This window comes from Chiloscyllium plagiosum, unplaced genomic scaffold (genome assembly GCF_037043375.1).
Source record: "Chiloscyllium plagiosum isolate Xiang-an unplaced genomic scaffold, Cpla_swu_hap1 HiC_scaffold_48, whole genome shotgun sequence".
Taxonomy (NCBI): Eukaryota; Metazoa; Chordata; class Chondrichthyes; order Orectolobiformes; family Hemiscylliidae; genus Chiloscyllium; species Chiloscyllium plagiosum.
In genome coordinates, this window is record NW_028270186.1 from 4,136,817 (window position 1) to 4,161,157 (window position 24,341).

General features: G+C 42.4%; 1 protein-coding gene across 10 annotated transcripts in view; it reads right to left on the minus strand.

Annotated features, from left to right (window-relative positions):
* pebp4 (phosphatidylethanolamine binding protein 4) overlaps nt 1-24,341 on the minus strand; it is a 553,891-nt gene that overhangs the window by 173,229 nt on the left and 356,321 nt on the right. For 9 of the 10 annotated variants that reach the window (XM_087984378.1, XM_087984380.1, XM_087984379.1 and 6 more), the window contains one exon: nt 7,136-7,252. The exons of the other annotated variant lie outside the window; for it this stretch is intronic. In XM_087984378.1, coding sequence (XP_087840504.1) covers nt 7,136-7,252 — 117 coding nt within the window. The remainder of the gene's footprint in view (nt 1-7,135; nt 7,253-24,341) is intronic. 10 annotated transcript variants of the gene reach the window in all.

A 24,341-nucleotide genomic window follows, 5' to 3' on the forward strand; every position in this document is an offset into this window, starting at 1 on the left:
AGGATTGAGAGGAGGGGGAGTAGCATTTTTGATAAGGGATAGCATTACAGCTGTGCTGAGGGAGAATATTCCCGGAAATACATCCAGGGAAGTTATTTGGGTGGAACTGAGAAATAAGAAAGGGACGATCATCTTATTGGGGTTGTATTATAGACCCCCTAATAGTCAGAGGAAAATTGAGAAACAAACTTGTGAGGAGATCTCAGCTATGTGTAAGAATAATAGGGTAGTTATGGTAGGGGATTTTAACTTTCCAAACATCGACTGGGACTGCCATAGTGTTAAAGGTTTAGATGGAGAGGAATTTCTTAAGTGTTGTGGTTCTGTTTGCCGAGCTGGAAGTTTTTGTTGCAAACGTTTTGTCCCCTGGCTAGGCGACATCATCAGTGCTTGGGAGCCTCCTGCGAAGCGCTTCTTTGATGTTTCCTCCGGTGTTTATAGTGGTCTGTCCCTGCCGCTTCCGGTTGTCAGTTTCAGCTGTCCGCTGTAGTGGTTGGTATATTGGGTCCAGGTCGATGTGTTTGTTGATGGAGTTTGTGGATGAATGCCATGCCTCGAGGAATTCCCTGGCTGTTCTCTGTCTGGCTTGCCCTATGATAGTAGTGTTGTCCCAGTCGAATTCATGTTGCTTGTTGTCTGCGTGTGTGGCTACTGAGGATAGCTGGTCGTGTCGTTTCGTGGCTAGTTGATGTTCATGTATGCGGATTGTTAGCTGTCTTCCTGTTTGTCATATCTAGTGTTTTGTGCAGTCCTTGCATGGTATTTTGTACACATTAGTTTTGCTCATGTTGGGTATCGGGTCCCTCATTCTGGTGAGTTGTTGTCTGAGCGTGGCTGTTGGTTTGTGTGCCGTTATGAACATGTGCCGTGCATACATGAACATAGGGCAAGCCAGACAGAGAACAGCCAGGGAATTCCTAGAGGCATGGCATTCATCCACAAACTCCATCAACAAACACATCGACCTGGACCCAATATACCAACCACTAGAGCGGACAGCTGAAACTGACAACCGGAAGCGGCAGGGACAGACCACTATAAACACCGGAGGAAACATCAAAGAAGCGCTTCGCAGGAGGCTCCCAAGCACTGATGATGTCGCCTAGCCAGGGGACGAAATGTTTGCAACAAAAACTTCCAGCTCGGCGAACAGAACCACAACAACGAGCACCCGAGCTACAAATCTTCGCACAAACTTTGAATTTCTTAAGTGTGTACAAGACAATTTTCTGATTCAGTATGTGGATGTACCTACTAGAGAAGCTGCAAAACTTGACCTACTCTTGGGAAATAAGGCAGGGCAGGTGACTGAGGTGTCAGTGGGGCACTTTGGGGCCAGTGACCATAATTCTATTTGTTTTAAAATAGTGATGGAAAAGGATAGACCAGATCTAAAAGTTGAAGTCCTAAATTGGAGAAAGGCCAATTTTGAAGGGATTAGGCAAGAACTTTCAAAAGCTGATTGGAGGCAGATGTTCGCAAGTAAAGGGACGGCTGGAAAATGAGAAGCCTTCAGAAATGAGATAACAAGAATTCAGAGAAAGTATATTCCTGTCAGGGTGAAAGGGAAGGCTGGTTGCTATAGGGAATGCTGGATGACTAAAGAAATTGACGGTTTGGTCAAGAAAGCGAAGGAAGCATATGTCAGGTATAGACAGGATAGATTGAGTGAATCCTGAGAAGAGTATAAAGGAAGTAGGAGTATACTTAGGAGGGAAATCAGGAGGGCAAAACGGGGACATGAGATAACTTTGGCAAATAGAATTAAGGAGAATCCAAAGGGTTTTTACAAATATATTAAGGACAAAAGGGTAACTATGGAGAGAAGAGGGCCCCTCAAAGATCAGCAAGGCAGCCTTTGTGTGGAGCCACAGAAAATGGCAGAGATACTAAATGAATATTTTGTATCAGTATTTACTGTGGAAAAGGATATGGAAGATATAGACTGTAGGGAAATAGATGGTGACATCTTGCAAAATGTCCAGATTACATAGGAGGAAGTGCCGGATGTCTTGAAACGGTTAAAAGTGGATAAATCCCCAGGACTTGATCAGGTGTACCCGAGAACTCTGTGGGAAGCTAGTGAAGTGATTGCTGCGCCTCTTGCTGACATACATGTATCATCGATAGTCACAGGTGAGGTGCCAGAAGACTGGAGGTTGGCAAACATGGTGCCACTGTTTAAGAAAGGCGGTAAAGACAAGCCAGGGAACAATAGACCGGTGAGCCTGACCTCGGTGGTGGGCAAGTTGTTGGAGGGAATCCTGAGGGACAGGATGTACATGTATTTGGAAAGGCAAGGACTGAATCGGGATAGTCAACATGGTTTTGTGCGTGGGAAATCATGTCTCACAAACTTGATTGAGTTTTTTGAAGAAGTAAAAAAGAAGGTTGATGAGGGCAGAGCAGTAGATGTGATCTATATAGACTTCAGTAAGGCGTTCGACAAGGTTCCCCATGGGAGACTGATTAGCAAGGTTAGATCTCATGGAATACAGGGAGAACCAGCCATTTGGATACAGAACTGGCTCAAAGGTAGAAGACAGAGGGTGGTGGTGGAGGGTTGTTTTTCAGACTGGAGGCCTGTGACCAGTGGAGTGCCACAAGGATCGGTGCTGGGCCCTCTATTTTTTGTCATTTACATAAATGATTTGGATGCGAGCGTGAGAGGTACAGTTAGTAAGTTTGCAGATGACACCAAAATTGCAGGTGTAGTGGACAGTGAAGAGGGTTACCTCAGATTACAACAGGATCTGGACCAGATGGGCCAATGGGCTGAGAAGTGGCAGATGGAGTTTAATTCAGATAAATGCGAGGCGCTGCAATTTGGGAAAGCAAATCTTAGTAGGACTTGTACACTTAATGGTAAGGTCCCAGGGAGTGTTGCTGAACAAAGAGACCTTGGAGTGCAGGTTCATAGCTCCTTGAAAGTGGAATCGCAGGTAGATAGGATAGTGAAGAGGGCATTTGGTATGCTTTCCCTTATTGGTCAGTGTATTGAGTACAGGAGTTGGGAGGTCATGTTGCGGCTGTATAGGACATTGGTTAGGCCACTGTTGGAATATTGCAAGCAATTCTGGTCTCCTTCCTATCGGAAAGATGTTGTGAAACTTGAAAGGGTTCAGAAAAGATTTCCAAGGATGTTGCCAGGGTTGGAGGATCTGAGCTACAGGGAGAGGCTGAACAGGGTGGGGCTGCTTTCCCTGGAGGCTGAGGGGTGAACTTATAGAGGTTTACAAAATTATGCGGGGCATGGATAGGATAAATAGACAAAGTCTTTTCCCTGGGGTCGGGGAATCCAGAACTAGATGGCATAGGTTTAGGGTGAGAGGGGAAGGATGTAAAAGAGACCTTAGGGGCAACTTTTTCACGCAGAGGGTGGTGTGTGTATGGAATGAGTTGCCAGAGGATGTGGTGGAGGCTGGTACAATTGCAGCATTTAAAAGGCATTTGGATGGGTATATGAATAGGAAGGGTTTGGAGGGATATGGGCCGGGTGCTGGCAGGTGGGACTAGATTGGGTTGGGACATCTGGTCAGCATGGACAGGTTGGACTGAAGGGTCAGTTTCCATGCTTCACATCTCTATGACTCTATGACTCTGGCACTAGCCTGACATAGCCTGTGCGTGATTGCATTTCAAGCGTTTATTCATACAGTTTTGAATGACGTGAAGATTCCTGCTCCTACCACTTTTTTTAGACATCCATAAACCTCCAGGTGAAAAACAAAATTCCTTACATCCCTTCTAAAGTTCTTGCTTAAAATTATGCCCTGAGTTATTAACCCCTCTAGTAAGGGAAAAACTTTCCTTCTATCCTGCCTATGCCCCTCAGAACTTGGAACATCTCAAATAGCTCCCTCGTCAGCTTAAATTCTTGATCCTGAGAGCTTGATTGATTCTTCTCTGATTAAATATGCAATTGATCCCTTCAGGGTTCTAACCAAACCCTTTTGGTTTGGAATTTTCAAACACAACCACTGAGGTAACTTATTCCCTAATGGTTTTGCCCCTTTCACCAGGAGGAATGCTTCTTCCACGTGACCCCAGCCAAGTCTCTGGTGAAATGCCTGAAAAGATTTTCCAACATCAATCCTTGCTTATTCCAAAACAAAAGCAATCAAAAGTTTTTCAATGTTTGCTTTATTCAATACCAAACTCTCAGACAATGAAAAATGCCAAATTCAACTTCAGAAGGGTTCCCAGTCAGTTGCTCTCTAATAAAACTGGTTCAATATCATGGTTCCAAAAAGACTAACAGGTTAATCATGAAACTCTTCATAAACACAGACCAAAAACTGACATTTCATTTGTTCAAAATTCAAACTTTAAATAATTATTAATACAAATCACTAACCTTATGTCATGTGACATAATTTGGAGATCTAACCCTGACATGATAACTCCTGTACTTCTACAAAAGTCCATGAAAAGCAATTAACTTACTTCGGTACATGTTCTGTGAAACTCAGGTAAATTGAGACCTCATTATTCAAGTTGAATTTATAGAACAGTATGCAGATTATCTCAGTCACATTTGTACACATACAATATTATCCACAACTTCAGATTGTAACTGATAAAAGTTATTTCCAATGGAACATTTCTCTTACTTTCAATCTTAAATTTGCACTTAATATTCATTCTAGGAACAATGAAGCCCTCAACAGAAACATATCTGTGTGGAGAAAGTACAATTCTCTGAAATCTGGGGCTCCAGGTTCAGACTGTAATGATAAGGAATTTCTTATCTCAGAGGGTTTTGAGTCTTTGGAACTCTTTGCCACAGACAGCTGAGGTCAGAGTCCTTGTGCATAGTTAAGGCTAAGATACATAGATTCAGTCAGGGCATCAAGGGTTATGGGGAAAGAGTTGGAAAGTGGGTGTAAAGAGTGTTGGATCAGCAGTGAACCTATTAAATGGCAGTGCAGGCTTCAGGAGCTGAACAGCACATTGCTGTTCCTGTTTCTTGCAATCTTCTGTTATTTTCTTCAGTATTCCAACTATCCCATAGATAACTGGAATATAGGACACAGAGTTCGACTGATTAACAAAAAAAATTTACTTTTCTGAAGGTCAGGCACAACTCCATCCTCTGCTGCTACTCGAAAGGCCTGAGGACACAATCACGTTGCCAAATTAAAGAAAACCCTAAGGCTTTCAATTGACATACCAGGAATAAAAGAATGACAAGAATAAGATTAGGGCCATTCAAGGACAGTAGTGGGAAGGTGTGCATGACATCAGCGGAGATGGGGAAGCACTAAATAAATACTTTTTGTCAGTATTCTCATGAGAAAAAGACAATGTGGTCGAGGAGAGTACTGAGAAACAGGCTACTAGACAGATGGGATTGAGGTGCATAAGGAGGAGGCGTTAGCAATTCTGCAAAGTTTAAAAATATTGAAGTCCTCTGGGCTGAATGATTCTCTGGGAAGCCTGGGTGGAGACTGCCGAGCTTTTAACTTTGATCTTTATGTCATCATTGTCTATTGGAATAGTGCCAGAAGACTGAAGGATTGCAAATATTGTTCCCTTGTTCAAGAAAGGGAGTAGAGACAACCCTGGTAATTATAGACCTATGAGCCTTACTTTGGTTGTGGGTAAAGTGCTGGAAAGGGTTATAAGAGACAGGATTTATAATAATCTTGAAAGGAATAAGTTGATTAAGGATAGTCAATACAGTTTTGTGAAGGATAGGGCATGTCTCACAAACCTTGCTGAGTTCTTTGAAAAGGTGACCAAACAGGTGGATGAAGCAAAAACGGTTGTTGTGGTGTATTTGGATTTCAGTAAGGCATTTGATAAGATTGCCCACGGTAGGTTATTGCACAAAATACGGAGGCATCGGATTGAGGGTGATTTAGCATTTTGGATCAAAAATTGGCTAGCTGAAAGATGACAGAGGGTAGTGGTTGATGGGAAATGTTCATCCTGGAGTTCAGTTAATAGTGGTGTACCGCAAGGATCTGCTTTGGGTCCACTGCTGTTTGTCGTTTCTATAAATGACCTGGATGAGGCCATAGCAGGATGGGTTAGTAAATTTGTGGATGACACTAAGGCCGGTACAGTTGTAGATAACGACAAAGGATGTTGCAGTTTACAGAGGGACTTGGATAAGCTGCAGAACTGGGGTGAGAGGTGGCAAATGGAGTTTAATGTGGAAAAGTGTGAGGTGATTCACTTTGGAAGGAGTAACAGGAATGCAGAGTACTGGGCAAATGGTAAGATTCTTGGTACTATAGATGAGCAGAGAGATCCAGGTACACAGATCCTTGAAAGTTGCCACCCAGGTTGATCGGGTTGTTAAGAAGACATACGGTGTGTTACTTTTTATTGGTAGACAGACTGAGTTTTGGAACTATGAGATCATGCTGCACCTATACAAAACTCTGGTGCGGCCACATTTGGAGTATTGCATACAGTTCTGGTCACCTCATTACAAGAAGGATGTGGAAGCTTTGGAAAGGGTTCAGAGGAGATTTACGAGGATGTTGCCTGGTATGGAGGGAAGGTCTTATGAGGAAAGGCTGAAGGACTTGACAGAAGAAGGTTGAGAGGCAACTTAATTGAGACATATAAGATAATCAAAGGGTTAGACAGCCTTTTTCCTCGGATGGCGATGGCTAGCACAAGGGAACATAGCTTTAAATTGAGGGGTGATGGATATAGGACAGATGTCAGAGGTAGTTTCTTTATTCAGAGAGTAGGAGGGACATGGAACGCACTGCTTGCAACAGTCGTAGACTCGCCAACTTTAAGGGCATTTAAATGGTCATTAGGTAAGCATATGGATGAGAATTGAATAGTATAGGTTAGATGGGCTTCAGATTGGTTCCACAGGTCGGTGCAGAATGTTCAATGTTCTATTTAATGCGCTGCCATAGAAGTTTGGGGTGCCATCAACATAACATAACAGTTCAAATGCCAGCTTTCCAATTGCAGTCATGTTGGAGCTGAGCTGTCCAGACTTTTATGAACATCCGATCAGAACAGTAAAACACATTTGTACATGCATCTCTGAGATTTGCATAGAACTGCACAATAATATTTTGAATTGGCGAGGAAGATATAAATGAAAGCCAGTCACTGTTAAAATCAAACACCTGGGAAAAGAAAATCTTTATAGTCTTACCGAAGGATTTTGTTTCCTGTTTATTCAGTGAGATTATTCTATCATCTGGCTGCTCATAAAGGAAGAATTGGTAGCGGTGGTACCCTGTGCCAGATGGTGGGGTGGGTGGCCTGTACTCTGTATTGCAATGAAACAAAATTAAAGTCATAAATATGAACATTTTCACATTAAGGGGACCTTTACTGAGATAGCAATCACAGAACATTTTTTTAAAATTAGATATGTTTATCAAAAATTTCAAGTCTTTCAAATTTATACAACATTTACCCTCACTGTCTGTAGTTAAGCAGCATAAAAGTTAGAGTAAGTGGCACAGAATTTTTAAATAGATACATCCTGATATAACCACACATATTGAACACAAAAGCAAAACGAAATCAGATCTGAATATTGGAGTGTGAAAGAAAACTGTACATGTTGCTAAGTACCAGAATTTGGCTGTTAAGCTTGGCTGCAGATGTCAGCAGAGTTCAAAGGAAAGTGAAATAGTTCTGTGGTTCAGATTCACTTGAAGATATGCAGAAAGCTAGGAGTTAGAGAGAGTACAAGAGCAGGGAAAAGTAATCAGTTGGATGAACTCAGGGTGAGGAAGAAAAAATCCAGTGTGAATCAGGGTTCATGTTTTGAATCCATGCAGGGTGATTAAAAAGACTGGTGAGTTGTAGGTGCAGACTGGTGGATGGAAGTATGATGTTGGAGCTGTAACAGTGACCAAGATCTCATGATGGCAGGACTGGGTGTTAAATATTCCTGGCAATAAGGTTCAGGAAAGAAATGAAAAAAAAGAGAGGATTGGTGATTGAGGAGAGTATTGTAGTGCTGCAGAGACAGCATATCCCATAGAGGCTAAAGATATAATGTATTTCATTCGAACTAAGAAACAACCAATGTGTCATTACATTGCTTGCCATAGTCTGTGGCCACAAATGAGTGAGAAAAGTGGAGATCCAGGTAGTACTGAGTGAGCAGAAGGCTACAGATCGACTGGACAGGCTGGTAGAGTGGGCAAAAAGTTGGCAGATGGAATACAATGTAGGAAAGTGTGAGATTATACACTTTGGTAGAAATAGAGGTGTAGACTGTTTTCTAAATGGGGAAAGGCTTCAGAAACCTGAACTCAAAGAGACTTCGGAGTTCAGGATTCTCTTCAGGTTAACATGCAGGTTCAGTTGTCATAGTCAAAAAGTATAGCACTGGAAAAGCACAGCAGGTCAGGCAGCAACTGAGGAGCGGAGAGTTGATGTTTATCAGGAATATGGGAGTGGGGAAGAGGGCTAAGAAATAAATAGGTGTGTGGGGGTGGGTTGGAGAGAAGGTAGGTAGGATGGTGAAAGGTGGATGCAGGTCAGAAATGATTGTGATTTCTCGATGGGGAGGGTGGAACGGATGGGGGGAAGGAAGACAGATAGGTAGGACAATTCAGGAGGGCAGTGCCGAGTTGGAGGGTTGGGTCTGGAGTGAGGTGGAGAAAGAGGAAATTAGTGAAGCCGATGTTGATGCTGTATGGTTGAAGGGACCCAAGGTGGAAGTTGGGATGTTCTTCCTCCAGGCATCGGGTAGCTCGAATTTGACGGTGGAGGAGGCCCAGGAATTGCATGTCATTGGTGGAGTGGGAGGGCAAGTTAAAGTGGTTGGCTAGAGTAGGTGGCGTTGTTTGGTGTGTGTTTCCCAGAGATGCTCTCTGAAACATTCCACGAGTTGGTGACCTGTCTCCCCGATGCAGAGGAGACTACATTTTGAGCAATGGACACAGTAGATGAGGTGGGTAGATGTGCAGGAAAGTCTGTGCCGGGTGTGAAAAGATCCTTTGGGGACCTGGACGAAGGTGAGGGGGAAGGTGTCGGTGCAGGTTTTTACATGTCTTGCAGCAACATGGGAAGGTGACAGGAGTGGAGGGTGGGTTGATGGGGGGTGTGAACCTAACAAGGTCGTGGCGTGGGGAATGGTCTCTGTGGAACGCAGATAGGGGTGGGTCGGGAAATATGTTGTCAGTGGTGGGGTCTGATTGTAGGTTGCAGAAATGGTGGAGGATAATGCATTGTATGTGGAGTTTAGTGGGATGGAAGGTAAGGACCGGGATCCTATCCTTCTTGCAGTTGGAGGGGTGACGTCCAAAGACAGAGGTACAGGAAGTAGGGGAGGTGCATTGGAGGGCATTGTTGATCAGGTGGGAGGGGAAATTGTGATCCTTGAAATAGGAGGGCTCCTGGGATGTCCAGGAGTGGAACTGCTCCTCCTGGGGGCAGATATGGCGGAGGCAGAGGAATTAGGTGTAAGGAAAAGCATTTTTGCAGGAGGCAGGGTGGAATGAGGTGTAGTCCAGGTAGCTGTGGGATTTGGTTGGTTTGAAGTGGATGTCCATGTTGAGCCCGTTGCTGGAGATGGAGACAGACAGGTCTAGGAAGGGGAGGGAGATGTCCAAGATGGTCCAGGTGAACTTAAGGTGAGGGTGGAAGGTGTTGGTGAAGTTGATGAACTGTTCAAACGAGATGGCACCGATACACTTATCAATGTAGTGAAGGAAGAGGTGGGGGATGGTGCCAGCGTAACTGCGGAAGATGGACTGTCCCACATATCAGACAAAGAGGCAGGCATAGCTGGGGCCCATGCGGGTGCCCATGGCTACCCCTTTGGTCTGAAGGAAATGGGAGTATTTGAAGGAGAAGTTGTTCCGAGTGAAGACCAGTTCCGCAAATCAAATGAGTATGTTGATGGAGGGGTACTGATTGGATCGGTGGGAGAGGAAGAAACAGAGGGCTTGGAGCCCTTTGCCATGGCGGATGGACGTGCAGAGATCAGATGTCCATGGTGAAGATGAGGTGTTGAGGGCCAGGAAACAAAAGTCATGGAGGAGGTAGAGGGCGTGGGTGGTGTCCCAAATGTATGTGGGAGGTCCTCGACCAAGGGGGACCAGATGGTGTCTGGCTATGAGGAGATAATTTGGGTGGGGCAGGAGCACTCGGAGAAAATAGGTTGACCAGGGCAGTCAGGAGCGGAGGGAGTGGGGGCCTTCGCTTTGCAACGGTGACAGCTTGGAGTGAGTGAAGGACTGGCAGTTGGCAATTAAGAAGGCCTCATTTCAAGAGGGCTAGATTACAAGAGTAGAGATATGCTGCTGAGGCTGTATAGGGCTCTCCTCAGAATGCATTTGGAATATTATCCACAATTGTGGGCCCCATATCTCAAGAAGGATGTGCTGGCATTGGAGAGGGTCCAAAGGATGTTGATCAGAATGATCCTAGCAATGAAGGGCTTCTCATACGAAAAGCAGTTGAGCACTCTGAGTCTGTACTTGATGGAGTTTAGAAGGATGAAGGGCATCTGATTGAAACTGACTCATTACTGAGAGGCCTGGATAGCGTGGATGTGAACAAGATGTGACCAGCAGTAGGAGAGACTAGGACCCGAGGGCACAGCCTCAGAATAAAGGGATGACCCTTTAGAACTGAGATGAGGGGGGGAATTTTGTCAGCCAGAGGGTGGTGAATTTGTGGAACCTATTGCTGTTGAAGACTGTGCAGACCAATTCATTGAGTGTATTTAAGAAGATCAATAGATGCTTGGTTAGTGAGGAGATCAAAGTAACAAGGGAAAAGCAGGAGAATGGTACTGAGAAACTTATCAGTCATGATCAAATAGCAGAGCAGACTCAATGGCCCAAATGGTCCAATTCTGCTCCGATATCTTGTGGTCTGATGGAAATATGTTGAGAAACAAATTTCAAAGCAAATTACAGAGTTGCAAGAATTATACAGTCGTCATAACTCGGTGACTGAACTGTCTTAGTATTGACTCAGATATGAGTTGTCTAAAGGATGGAGATGGGGAAGAACTCCTGGAATGTGTTCAGAATAATTAACTAACCACTATTTACAACTTCCTTCTCAAACCTATCTTCTACCTTTCCTTCTATCATAGTAGTCCGATAAAACTCGCAATTGAGATTTACAAAACAACACTTCTGATCTCAAAACCAGGCAACTGTAGGTTTTTGTCTTCAGATCTTTCTGTGTCTTCTTTTCTCCTTGTTAGGGACTTCTGTGTCACAGGTTACTGATTGAAAAGGTACTGTTAAGAGAGATGTTTTTTTCAAGCAATCTGGCTTGACAATTCTCCTCTCAATTGTTCAATGTTTCCTGGTCTTGCACCCGAGAGCATCGGATTGTGCCACTGGCTTTTAAGATTGTCAATATTCTCAATTCAAACTTGATTGGAAATTGGTATTTTTATCGGGTTATAATTTAAACTGATTGGCTGAATTCAAATTTGTTTCTGTCTCCAGGCAACGAACTACGAGTTGTTCAACTCAGTGTTACATACGTTGTTGCTTTATTGAGAACACTTGGTGCTGTGACTGGTAGTTCTGGTACTTTTAACTCTCTTAAAGGTATACCTACATCTTCATAACAGGGATGCATACTATTCTTGGGAATGAAGTCAGTCAAGTGGATTAAATATTCAGCTGGAGACCATTTTGGGTACATTAATCACTATATCATGAGATTTAAGATGGTGATGGAAAAGGACAAAGAATATTTCAGAGAAAAGGGAATTAACTTGGTCAAAGCCAACTTCAAAGGGGAAGAACAGATCTGGACTGTTGTGATGAACACAGCTGGTATTGGACAAGTCAGATCCTAGAATGAAATCTGGCTCGATTGACGACAGTTCTTTTTATTAACGTGGTGGTCAGTCATGAAACACAGTGACACAGGATCCAGAGTTTCTTGAACAACAGGTCATTAATTAATTACCAAAAGTTGAAAATAAAAAAAACCAAGTTTTCTGGATATAGAAAAGACTTTGGAAAAATCTTTAAAACATGCAGCAATACAAGGTTTTCAATCCATTTCCAAACACAATCATTGACAGAGATTCAAATTCAGATTATTCACTTCCAATTTTTCAGCTCCCTTGGGTTCTACTTTACTACTCTTGACAGTTTCTTTACCATGGACCGTGGAGACAATTCAATGAATCGTTTGCACATCTGCCGACATGAACACTTCCACAGCTCAAACAGACTGAGCTATCTCAGTTCTTCTTACATGTAGATTTCTAATCAAACTCTCCTGGTTTGGACGATTCATAAAATTCTTCTGCCAAACTGTCCGACATGCCAATGAAGAAAGAAAACTAAATTTGTTTCTCACTCATGTTAGGCATTCTCAAAACCATTCTAAAAACATTGATAGAATCGTCGAATTGTACGGTAAAGGTCTTTTGCATATCAAGTTTACACCAGCAAATACTACACTGAATCTCATCCAAATCTACACTCATTACACTTTACAGCCCTTGGCCATCAGCTTCAAACCAAGAATCATCCAAATAAAAATAAAATTACGAACATCTCATCAAACTTTAGTCGTAAGGGATCTATCAAAATAAAACTTTGGGTCAAACTTCAGCAATAGTTACACGGACAAATGTGGGTTAGTTAAGGAGAGGCAGCACAGATTCATACACAGACAAGCTGTTTCACTAATTTGGAGTTCTTTGAAGAGGTATCATAAGACCACAAAACATAGCAGCAGAAATGAGGCCATGTGGCCTACTGACTCTGCTCCACCATTCAATCATGGCTGATAGGTTTCTCAACCCCATTCTCCTGCTGTCTCCCCATAACCTTTAATTCCCTTGGCAATCAAGAACTTATCGATCTCAGTTTTAAACATGCTCAATGACCCGGCCTCCACAGCCTTCTGTGGCAATGAATTCCACAGATTCATCACTCTCTGGCTGAAGAATTTTTCCTTATCTCTGTTCTAAAAGGTCTTCCTTTTACTCTAAGGCTGTGCCCTCAGGTCCTAGTCTCTCCCACCAATGGAAACATATTCCCAACATTCACTCTGTCCAGGCCATTCAGTATTCTCTAAGTTTCAATTAGATTCCCCCCTCATTCTTTGAGACCAAGAGTATAGTCCCAGAGTCCTCAAACGTTCCTAATATGTTCAGGCTTTCATTCCTGGGATCATTCTCCTCTGGACCTGCTCCAGGGCCAATACATCTTCCCTGAGGCATGGGGCCCAAACTTGCTCACAATACTCTAAATGTTGTCTGACCAGACCCTTATAGAGCCTCAGAAGTACATCTCTGCTTTTATATTCTTGTCATCTCGAGATGAAAGACAACACTGTGTTTGCCTTTCTAACTACTGACTCAACCTGCACGATTACCTTAAGAGAATCCTGGACTAGGACTCCCAAGTCCCTTTGCACTTCAGGTCTCTAAATTTTACCACCATTTAGAAAATAGTCCACACCTCTATTCTGTCAGAGTAGGTTGATGACAACAGTGCCATTGATGTAGTATTTACAGAATTCCAAAAGACATCAGAGACAGTGCCACACAATAAACCGGTAAGCCAAGTTACAGCTCATGGAATAAAAAGGACACTAGCAATATAAATATGGATTTAACTAAGTGACAGGAAACAAAGTTGTGGTTGTTTTTGTTTCATCTGAATGGAAATTTTCATGTTAATGATATGAGGCGTGGGAATGCTTGAATTGTGAGGAGGATAGTGTTTAGCTCTGGTTTCCCTGTTATAGAAAGGATATTATTAAGCTGGAGAGGGTTCAGATGAGATTTAACAGGATGATTGCGAGGAATGGAGGGTTTTAATTATAAGGAGACTCTGGCTAGGCTGAGACTTTTTTCACTGGAATAGTGGAAGTTGAGTCGTGAGCTTATAGAGGTTTATAAAATAATGATGAGTATCAGTCAGGTGAATGGCAGGTATCTTTTCTCTCGGGTGGGGGATTTCCAGACAAGTGAGCATATTTTTTATGGAGAAAGGAGAAAGATTTAAAAAAGACATGACAGTCACTTTCTTTACACAGAAAGTGGTTTGTGTGTGGAGTGAATTTCCAGAGGAAGTGGTGGATGCGGGTACAGTTACAACAATTAAAAGACATTTGAATAAGTAGATGAACAAGAAATGTTTGGAGATATACAAGCCAAGAGCAGACAAGTGGGAGTCGTTATGTTTTGGATAATGGTCGGCATGGACTGGTTAGACCAAAGGATCTATTTCCGTGCAGTATGACTCTATGAGTCCAAGTAGAGGAAATGAACAGACGGGTAGCAGATAAAGTTCAGTGCATAGAAATTGGCATTGATTCATTTTGATAGAGAAGACATGGAGAAATGGCATACGGTACAACTCTAAATAGGGAGCAGATGCAGACTGATGAGTATTTTGCATCAATGTTTACTGTGCAGAAGGACATGGAAGATACAGAATGTGGGGAAATAGATAGTGGCATCTTGAAAAATTTCTATATTACAGAGGAGGAAGTGCTGGATGTCTTGAAATGCATAAAGGTGAATAAGCCCCGAGGACCTGATCAGATGTACCCGAGAACTCTGTGGGAAGCGAGGGAAGTGATTGCTGGGCCTCTTGCTGAGATATGTGTATCATTGATAGTCACAGGTGAGGTGCCGTAAGACTGGAGGTTGGCTAACGTGATGCCACTGTTTAAGAAAAATGATAAGGACAAGCCAGGGAACCATAGACCAGTGAGCCTAATGTCGGTGGTGGGCAAGTTGTTGGAGGGAATCCCGAAGGACAGGATGTACATGTATTTGGAAAGGCAAAGACTGATTAGGGATAGTCAACATGGCTTTGTGAGTGGGAAATCATGTCTCACGAACTTGATTGAGTTTTTTGAAGAAGTATTAAAGAGGATTGATTTGGCAGAGCAGTAGATGTGATCTATATGGACTTCAGTAAGGCGTTCAACAAGGTTCCTCATGGGAAACTGGTAAGCAAGGTTAGATTTCATGGAATACAGGGAGAACTAGCCATTTGGATACAGAACTGGCTCAAAGGTAGAAGACAAGGGTGTGGTGGAGGGTGGTTTGCACTGAAGGCCTGTGACCAGTAGAGTGCCACAGAATCGGTGCCGGGTCCTCTACTTTTCATCATTTATATAAATGATTTGGATATGAACATAGGAGGTCTAGTTAGTAAGTTTGCAGATGACACCAAAATTGGAGGTGTCGTGCACAACGATGAAGGTTACCTCAGATTACAACGGGATCTTGATCAGATGGGCCAATGGGCTTAACAGTAGCAGATGGAGTTTAATTCAGATAAACGTGAGGTGCTGCATTTTGGGAAAGCAAATCTTAGCAGGACTTAAACACTGAATGGTAAGGTCCTAAGAAGTGTTGCTGAACAAAGAGACCTTGGAGTACAGGTTCATGGCTCCTTGAAAGTAGAGTCGCAGGTAGATAGTGAAGAAGGCATTTGGTATGCTTTCATTTATTGGTAAGACTATTGTATACAGTAGCTGGGAGATCATGTTGTGGCTGTACAGGACATTGGTTAGGCCACCTTTGGAATATTGCATGCAATTCTGATCTCCTTCCTATTGAAAAGATGTTGTGAAACCTGAAAGGGTTCAGAAAAGATTTACAAGGATGTTGCCAGGGTTGGAGGATTTGAAAGAGGCGAAATAGGCTGGGGCAAATCAAGATTTTTTTTGCCTCAGAGAAGGTTCAGAGGAGATTTGAGGAAGATATCAAAATCATAAGACATCTGGACAGATAGAAAATGTTCCCACTTGTAAAGAATTGAGAATGAGAGAGAGCACAGATTCAAACGAAATAGAAAAGAAAGCAAAAGCAACACTAAGTAAAATGTTTTTACACAGCAAATGTTCAAAGTCTGGAATGCAGTACTGGAGAGTGTTTTGGAATGATGTTCCATCAAGACATTCAAAGGGAATTTAACAGCTCCCTTAAAAGCAAGGAAGTACAAGGTTATGGTGAGAAGTGAGACCAGGCGAAATGCAAATTTGGACAACTTGTACAGACACTATAAGCCAAAGGGCCTAACTTTTGCAATGTAACAATTCTGTGATTCTGTGCTAAAGATCACTATGGCTCGAAAAAGCATTGGAAAAATCAAAGTTGGACAAACACTGAGGTCTCGGCATTGGAAAACTTAAAGTATCTTGGCTGAATGATAAACACCAAAGTTATATTCAAGAATGCAATCTTGGTAAAATTAGCTGGTACAAGAGGTGTGTTGAGAGACCTACATCATGTCTGAAAATCCAAGAACATCAGCATGAAAATGAATAAAAACATCCATTACAGTCTCTGGTATGGAGTGTTGCACTCTATGAATGCAAGAATTGGGACTCTGAAGTGCTAGGTTGAAAAGGTAACAGCCTTTGAAGTGTGGGCAGTGCGGAAGATGCTTGGAATCAACTGGGTGGAGAGAAGAACAAACGAGTGAGTTAGATTAAGTTCAGAAAACCAAAGCACTGCTGAGAAATTGAAAGAAAGCCAAGCACAAATATGGAAGCAAAGATCCAACAGTCTTGTCTTGTCCCAGCAACAAGTGAATGAAAAATTAAGGACATTAACAGATGATGTAAGAAAAATCAGTTGGGTGGATGACATTGAGAAATGAACTGAGGGTGATTTGAAGAAAGCCAAAGAAGAAGCAAGACAATGTCAAACATCATGCCAAATGTCAAAAGCTCAAATAAACACCATGATAATGTGGAAGTTTTTAGAACTTAGCATACTGCTGCATGATGGAACACTTGATCAAAGTAAAAGGTATCTTGGCCCTCAGCTGTCGGGGGAAAAATAACGCTTGAGATAAAGACTGAGGTTTTGTAATTATAGTTTGATGAAATATAGGGAGTGTATGTAAACCTTGTTAGTGTCTCTGTTTTTGAGCAACATTGAGAACGAAAGGAGTAACTGCTCTGTGTTTATCATTATTTTGAATTATTGTATTCAACATTCCTTGGGCGTGGAGTGAAATTAAAGTTGTCTGTATGATTGTTTAAATCTCAGCTGAATGTTCTGCTCGAGAGAGTGCTGTGAGACAGTGAGGACTGCAGCAGCCCCTTTGTGAATTCACGAAAAATAAAGCTTCTTGAAACAAGTCTCGAAGTCTCAGACTAAGTAATTTTCTCAACAGATAAAATATGATAAAACAGAAATAAAAATTATTTTCTTATCCTGAACTCTGTCCTCTATTTCTATTCCAAAACCACTGCACCAAGATGATGCTGATGGTGTTCAGGGAATGTTTGCTTCTGGTCGAACACTGTCCAGACAATTGGCATTTCTGAATTGCAGACTTCCAAATTGCAGGCATTACAGTGTGATACGTCTTCTGAAGAAATAAAATTATACATGTTGTTCCTGGCCTTTACATTAATTGGTTAAATCAGGAGCATAACAGACATTCATAACAAGACTATAGTTTCCTAAAAAAGAAGATATAAAGTGTTGTTTCTCAAAATGCTAGTTTTTTACTGCAGAAGTTACATTATAGAAAAGCACCATTTGGTCAAAGCATTCCTTGTCTGTATTGAGCCTCCCTCGGAGTGCAGTTCAAAGGACATTATTTCACCCGTTCGCTGTATTTCTTTTGTAACTTTGTCCATTTATCTGATCTTGATTGAAATTGCAGTTTCTGTACAAATCACTAACCCTGGAATGAAACTCCACAATTTCACAGTATTTTGAATTTCTTCCATTTAATCTTCTTTTGCGGGTGTTATAGCACATATTTAGAATGAAACAGTCATCAGAAATTGAATACTCTTTGATAAATGGCAGATTCTGGATTCCTTGGAATTTTTTTTTTTACTGTCGAGGAGACTCAATTTTGTGGCTTCATGGAAGATTTGCCACTCACTTCGACAGGTACAGCTACAACATTCAATGCCATCCTGTGTAGAACAGCCTAACTGATCAGCCAGCCAGCTGATTATGACATTTACCAGTGCATTGTTGCTCCAGTATCTCCATGCTATTGAAAACACTGCAATGACTCATCAAGATTATTTAACAGTACCCTCCAGTCTCCAGACCTCCACCAACCATTAAGGAGGACAAGTGGGGGGAATCTAAGATGGCAGTGATCTGAGAAGATCACACTGCAGAGCTTTGCATCGCAGCAGGAGCAGGACAGTCCTTTAACGCACGCAACCCAGGTCATCAGGATTTCTTGGGGCGTTGGAAAGATTGTGGAGCCCCAAGAAACATTTAAAAATTGATTTACCTGTATTTTCAGCTGTCCAGAAATGCCTAAAAAGGGAGGAGGAGCATCTGAGGCTGGGCCTGCAGCTCAGCCTGCAGCAGCCTCGGAGCAGATTACTCTCCAGGACCTGGTGAACCAGCTCTCGAAATCTTGCGAGATGTTGGGTTAACAGATTGAAGAGAAGCTGGTTCCAGTCTCTTTCATGCTGCAGAAGCATGAGCAGCAGCTGGGAGACCTGGAGAAGAGGACAGATGAGGTGGAGCACAGGGTCACTGTGGTGGAAGCTGATGCCAGTTCATTCAAGGAAGAGATCCAATTCCTGAAGACGCAGGTTCGTAATTTGCTTGACCAAGTGGATGATCTTGAAAACATTCGGATCATCGATCTGTCTGAGGGTAAGGAAGATGAGCGGCCTGCGGAATTTGTTGAAGATTGGCTTCCGAAATTCCTTGACTTGGAGACTGGCATGAGAGGATTGAAAATAGAGAGGGCTCACCGGGTCGCAGCTCGGAGGTCGGGTCTGGGTCAATGCCCTCGTCCTTTCCTTGTGCGGTTCCATCATTACCGGGATAAGGAGAAAGTCATGGAGGCTTCCAGACTCCAGGGGAAGGATCCAAAGGCCCTAATTTACGAGGGGTCTAAGATCATGTTTTTTCAGGACTTTTCAGCGGTGGTGATCCAGAAACGAAAACCGTATGATGGTGTCAAGAGAAGATTGAAGTAGCTTGGGATTCAGTACTCTCTGAGAGAAACGGCAGTGCTTCGGATCACCTTAGATGGATCCATGCATCTCTTTGACACATCGGAGAAGGCAAGAGACTTTGTGGACAAACTAACCGAACTTAAATAATTGTAGTATGTATAAATATCGTTGCTTGGGTATGCGTTTATCATTCTGTAAAAGAAATGGAGGAAATCCGGTTGGAGCTTTGTTTTTCCCCTTTTTTTCCTCTATTGACAATAATTTGGTTCAAATTATGTCTGGCGGTGGTTAAGATGTACATTGTAAATTTCTAAGTGAGGACATTCCAAAGGATGGGTGGGGTATTTATTCCCCTTTTTTTTATAAAAGAATTTTTTTTATTCATATTGATATTCTATGGGGTGTTTATTCTTTTTAGCTTGTGTTTGCGATGCGGCTCGAGCTGGGAGAAATGAAGTTGGTTGAGATGGTTAGATGTCTATTTATGGGCAGTTCGGGATGGGTAGTTGCCCCCTCTGGGCAGGGGATGAGTTCCTCTACTCAGCGCTATTGGCGCTTTATATGTTGGTTTGCTTTCGGGTTTTTATTGTTTTTTATTTTTAATAATTTTGTATGTTTGTTAAATGTAGTGGTTTTAGTTTATGTAGTTTTTATATTTGGTGGACCATGCGGCACTAAGGCTCAGCGATTTGTGGTTCGGGTTCCTCCTCTCTGGAATTTAAATGTAATTGCAGAAGATTATGGCTAATGATTTGATTAAATGGTGTACCTGGAATAACAAGGGAAGTCACTCACCAATTAAGAGGAAGAAGGTACTCTTGAGTCTTAGAAAGGAGAAGGTTGATATTGCTTTGTTACAGGAGACACGTTTGGATGACAAGGAGCATCTTAAATTACAGCAGAATGGCTTTGAACGAGTTTATTTTTCATCATTTCATACCAGAAGAAGGGGAGTGGCTATACTGGAAAGGAAAAATCTCTCATTTAAATTGTTGGAATGTGTTAAAGACACATACGGGAGGTTTATAACTCTTAAAGCCTTGATAAACGGGGAAGAATATGGCATTTTAAATGTTTATTGTCCCCCAGCTCATCCTCTTAAATTCTTGGTAGATGCTTTTTCTAAACCGATAAGTCTCAAGTCTCGGCACATCATTATAGGGGGAGATTTTAACTGCTTCATGGACCCCACAGTAGACAGGTTGCCTCAAGTCCCTCGATACCCTCAGCACAAACTAAACAATTATTGGGTTTGTGTGGGGAATTAGGATTGGTGGACGTCTGGAGGTGTCTCCACCTACAGGTAGGGATTTCACGTTTTTCTCCAATCCGCACAGATGTCACACGAGGATTGATTTTTTTCTGACCCCTGTGGTAACCCTGGATCTGGTGGCATCCTGTATGATTGGTAATATTGCCATCTCTGATCATGCTCCAGTGTACCTCATGGTTAAAATTAAGGATGCTACAGTGGATTCAAGGTCCTGGCGAATGGACCCCTTTATTCTCATGGACAGCAAGTTTGTGTAGTATTTCTCTCGGGAATTTTGGGCATTCCTAGACATCAACATAGGCTTGGTTGATAGCTCATCTGTTCTCTGGGAAACTGCCAAAGCTTATGCCAGAGGGTTAGCTATTTCATATTCCACAAGAAGGAAGCGGCAGAAGGGTGAGCAGCAACGTCTCCTTGAAGCACGGTTGAAGGCAGCCGAGAAGCCTATTTTGACAGACCCTCGTTGGTCAAACTACAGAGGATTACGGCACTGCGGTCTGCACTAAATTTCATGCTCACGCAGACAGCAAAGAAGGAGTTGGCTTTTGCAAAGCAAAGGTTATACGAGCATGGTGACAAGCCAGGCAAATACATAGCATAGTTTGCCAGAAAGAGGAGTGCCCCACAAACCATTACAGCAATAAGGGAAGGGTCTGGGAACCTACCATGTGATTCTAAAAAGATTAAAGTGGCGTTCCAGAGATTCTACTCTAAGTTATATCAGTCTGAGAATTGTGAGGAGGGGCAGATCAAAATGGAATCCTTTTTTAGAGATCTGAAGCTCCCGGGTGTGACTCCCAAACAACAGTCCTTTCTCAATGCCCCATTATCAGTGCAGGAAGCTGTGAGGCAGCTTCAGAGTGGAAAGGCGCCCGGTCCTGATGGACTTGCCAGTGAATTCTATAAGGAATTTATAAGTATACTGTCAGGCCCGATGCTGAATATGTTTAATGATTCATACAGTCACGTTTGTCTCCCACCATCTCTGAGAGAGGCCAATGTTTCACTTATCCTTAAAAAGGGAAGGATCCGGAAGACTGTGCTTCATACAGGCCCATCTCGCTCTTAAATGTGGACTTTAAGATCCTCTCTAAGGCTCTTGCATTAAGGCTGGAGACTGTGTTACCTTCTATTATTAAAGAGGATCAGATGGGCTTCATAAAGGGTCGCAGATCCTCCAATAACGTTAGGAGGCTGCTTAACGTAATTCAAGCATGCCAACAGCAGTCAATACAGGGATTGGTGATTTCTTTAGATGCAGAGAAGGCATTTGACCGAGTTGAGTGGCCATACCTTTTCTATACTCTAGACCGGTTTGGTCTGGGCAAAGTTGTCATAAGATGGATAAAGGTTCTCTGCAGTGTACCTCTCACTGCGGTCATTACCAACGGGATACGATCAAGCAATTTTAATATTTCTAGGGGCAGCCGGCAGGGCTGTCCCCTTTCACCATTACTTTTTACGTTGGTGATTGAACCGTTGGCAGAGGCCATTCGTGGGGATCTCAATATATCAGCTCCAGAAGTGAGGTCAAAATTACATAAGATCTCGCTGTATGCAGATGATGTTCTAATTTTCTTGACAAATCCAGCAGTCTCAGTGCCTTGCCTGATACAATGCATTCACGCGCTTGGTGCTTTTTCAGGGTATAAGATTAATTTTGCTAAATCAGAGGCTATGCATATGGGTGGTCTTACGAAAGAGTTGGCTCTTGAGAGTGACTATAGATTCCCATTTAGATGGTCACAGGGGGGTTTTGTGTATTTAGGCCTATTCATTACTCCAGTTCTGGATTGGTTGTTCAAAGCCAATTTTACTCAGTTATTTGAAATAAATTAAACAAGATCTCCAAAGATGGGAGGCACTTCCAGTCTCATGGTTGGGTCGGATAGCGCTAATTAAGATGAATATTCTCCCTCGTTTGCTGTACCCTATACGGATGCTCCCCCTGATTTTCAATAAACAAACACTCAGGAGACTGAACAGTTGGTTCAGCTCCTTTATCTGGCACCGTAAACAGCCCCTCATTAAATTAGCCAAACTGCTTGCCTCAGACTGGGGGGAGGAGACTTTCTGGACATTGAAAATTACCAATTAAGCTCGCTTTTGACCTACCTAAGTGATTGGGTTTGTGGGGACCCTCTTTCAATATGGCTAGATATCAAAGTCTCCCAGGCAAGGTGCCCCCTTACCAGTTTGCTGTTTTTGGACAAGGTGAGGACAGTTACGGAATATTGCCATAACCCAATAGTCATCTATAATGTTAAAGCATGGAGGGCAATTCGGCAGAGGGAAGGTAATATTGGCAAAACATCTTTGTTTACACCTTTAGTGAGTATGCCGAGTTTTCAACCAGGTATGATAGATTCAGGATTTAAATGTTGGGCAGCTAGGGGTATATCTTGCATGGGTGATTTATTTGAGGGAGATGTAATGATGTCCTTCGATCAGTTAGTACGGAAGTACGAGTTACCTAATAGAGACCTCTTTTGTTTTTTTCAAGTTAGGGATTTTATTCAAAAAAAGGACCACACTTTTGACTGATCCCTACAAATCTGACATAGAAAGAGGGGTACTAAGGGCTAAGAGTACACTCTCTGTCAGTACTCTATATCACCAATTGGGGGGTGCCACCTCAGATGAGTCTGATCGACTCTGCAAGATGTGGGAAAGAGAGCTGGGTGTTGAGGTTTCTTCAGAGGTATGGGAGGATATTTGGGAGAATGCAAGGAAGATATCAATTTGCAATAGGACCCATGCTTTACAGTTGAAGATTCTCCACAGGGTCCACTTAGCCCCAGACCGTTTGTCAAAACTTAAACCAGGGGTATCTTCAGCATGCCCCAAGTGCAAGGTCTGTACGGGTACTCTTACCCATTGTCTTTGGTCTTTGACAGGCTTCAAACATATTGGAGCGCTCTGGTGGGTGCAATGGAGAGGATTTTGGGTGTAAAGGTGGAGAAGGACCCTATTTCGCTCCTTTTGGGCCTACCCATTGTATTTCCTGCAGACTCGCATAAGGCAAAACATTTCAATATTCTTACATTCTGTGCAAGGAAGAATATCTTGCTAGGTTGGATATCAGAAAACCCCCCAGGCCTGTCGGGTTGGCGGAAGATTGTTATGGAGCATATTCCCCTGGATTTTCTCACAAATATGGTACACCACAAAACTGGGAATTTTTACAAGACATGGCAGCCCTTTTTGAAATACCTGGACACAGATTTATCTGCCACACTAACAAGGGCTTTTATAGAGCCGTAACGATTGTGTTTCATGAGTCCAATATCCAGGGAGGAGGAACTGTGAATGTATGAGTGTTTTGTTTGGCTGGGCTGAGTTATTACTATTTATTTGTTTGTTGTTAGGTATTTATTTAGTTAGTTAAATAACTAGTATCGGGTTTTTAAAAATTTTATACTTCTCTATATATGTTTATACATTCGTATAGGAGGGTGGGTTGGGGAATTTTTTTTATTCTTTGGGTTTCTTTTTGTACTTTTTTTTCTACTATTTGTACTATTTTTGTACTGTTTTGAATTGCATTGTTTTGTATTTGTTGTAATATTTAAAAATCTATTTTTTCTTAATAAAAATATATTATAAAAAAAGGACACGTGCATCAATGTCAAGGAAACACAAGTATTTCCAAATTGCTCTACATAACACACAGTGCTGTATTTACCATGCACCTTCATAGCAGCTGGGTCAAGGTGTTAAAATTCACTAACGGAGAGCACTGTTAGCTCAAGGACTACAATGGATTTTAAAAAGGTTCACCATCTGACAACTGGAGATGAACAATATTGTTGGACTGTCAATAATGTCAAAGATACAATGCCCAAATCTCAAGAACGAATATTCATAAAGTCTTCATTTAAAGTTATGATTGCATTTCTTAAAGTCAAGAATTTAAGTGAAACAATGTTAAGAGAAGCATGCTTTCCCTTCAGGCTCAATGGTAAATCTATGGTTAAGTTCTTTCAGACATTGCTAACCCAGAAAAGCCATTGTAGTTGAAGTGAATTGTTGGCATTGTGGTGCTTTTGTCTCTTTTTCTGGGGGTACTCTTTTCTGCTCTCTTTTGTGCCTGATATTACTACAAACCCAGGAGTGGGAAACTGAGGAGGCTCCAGGTTTTTCCAGTGATAGTTCCTGTCTCCAGGCCCTGCTACGTGATTGTGCAAAGCCCCAGGGCTAGGTTTTG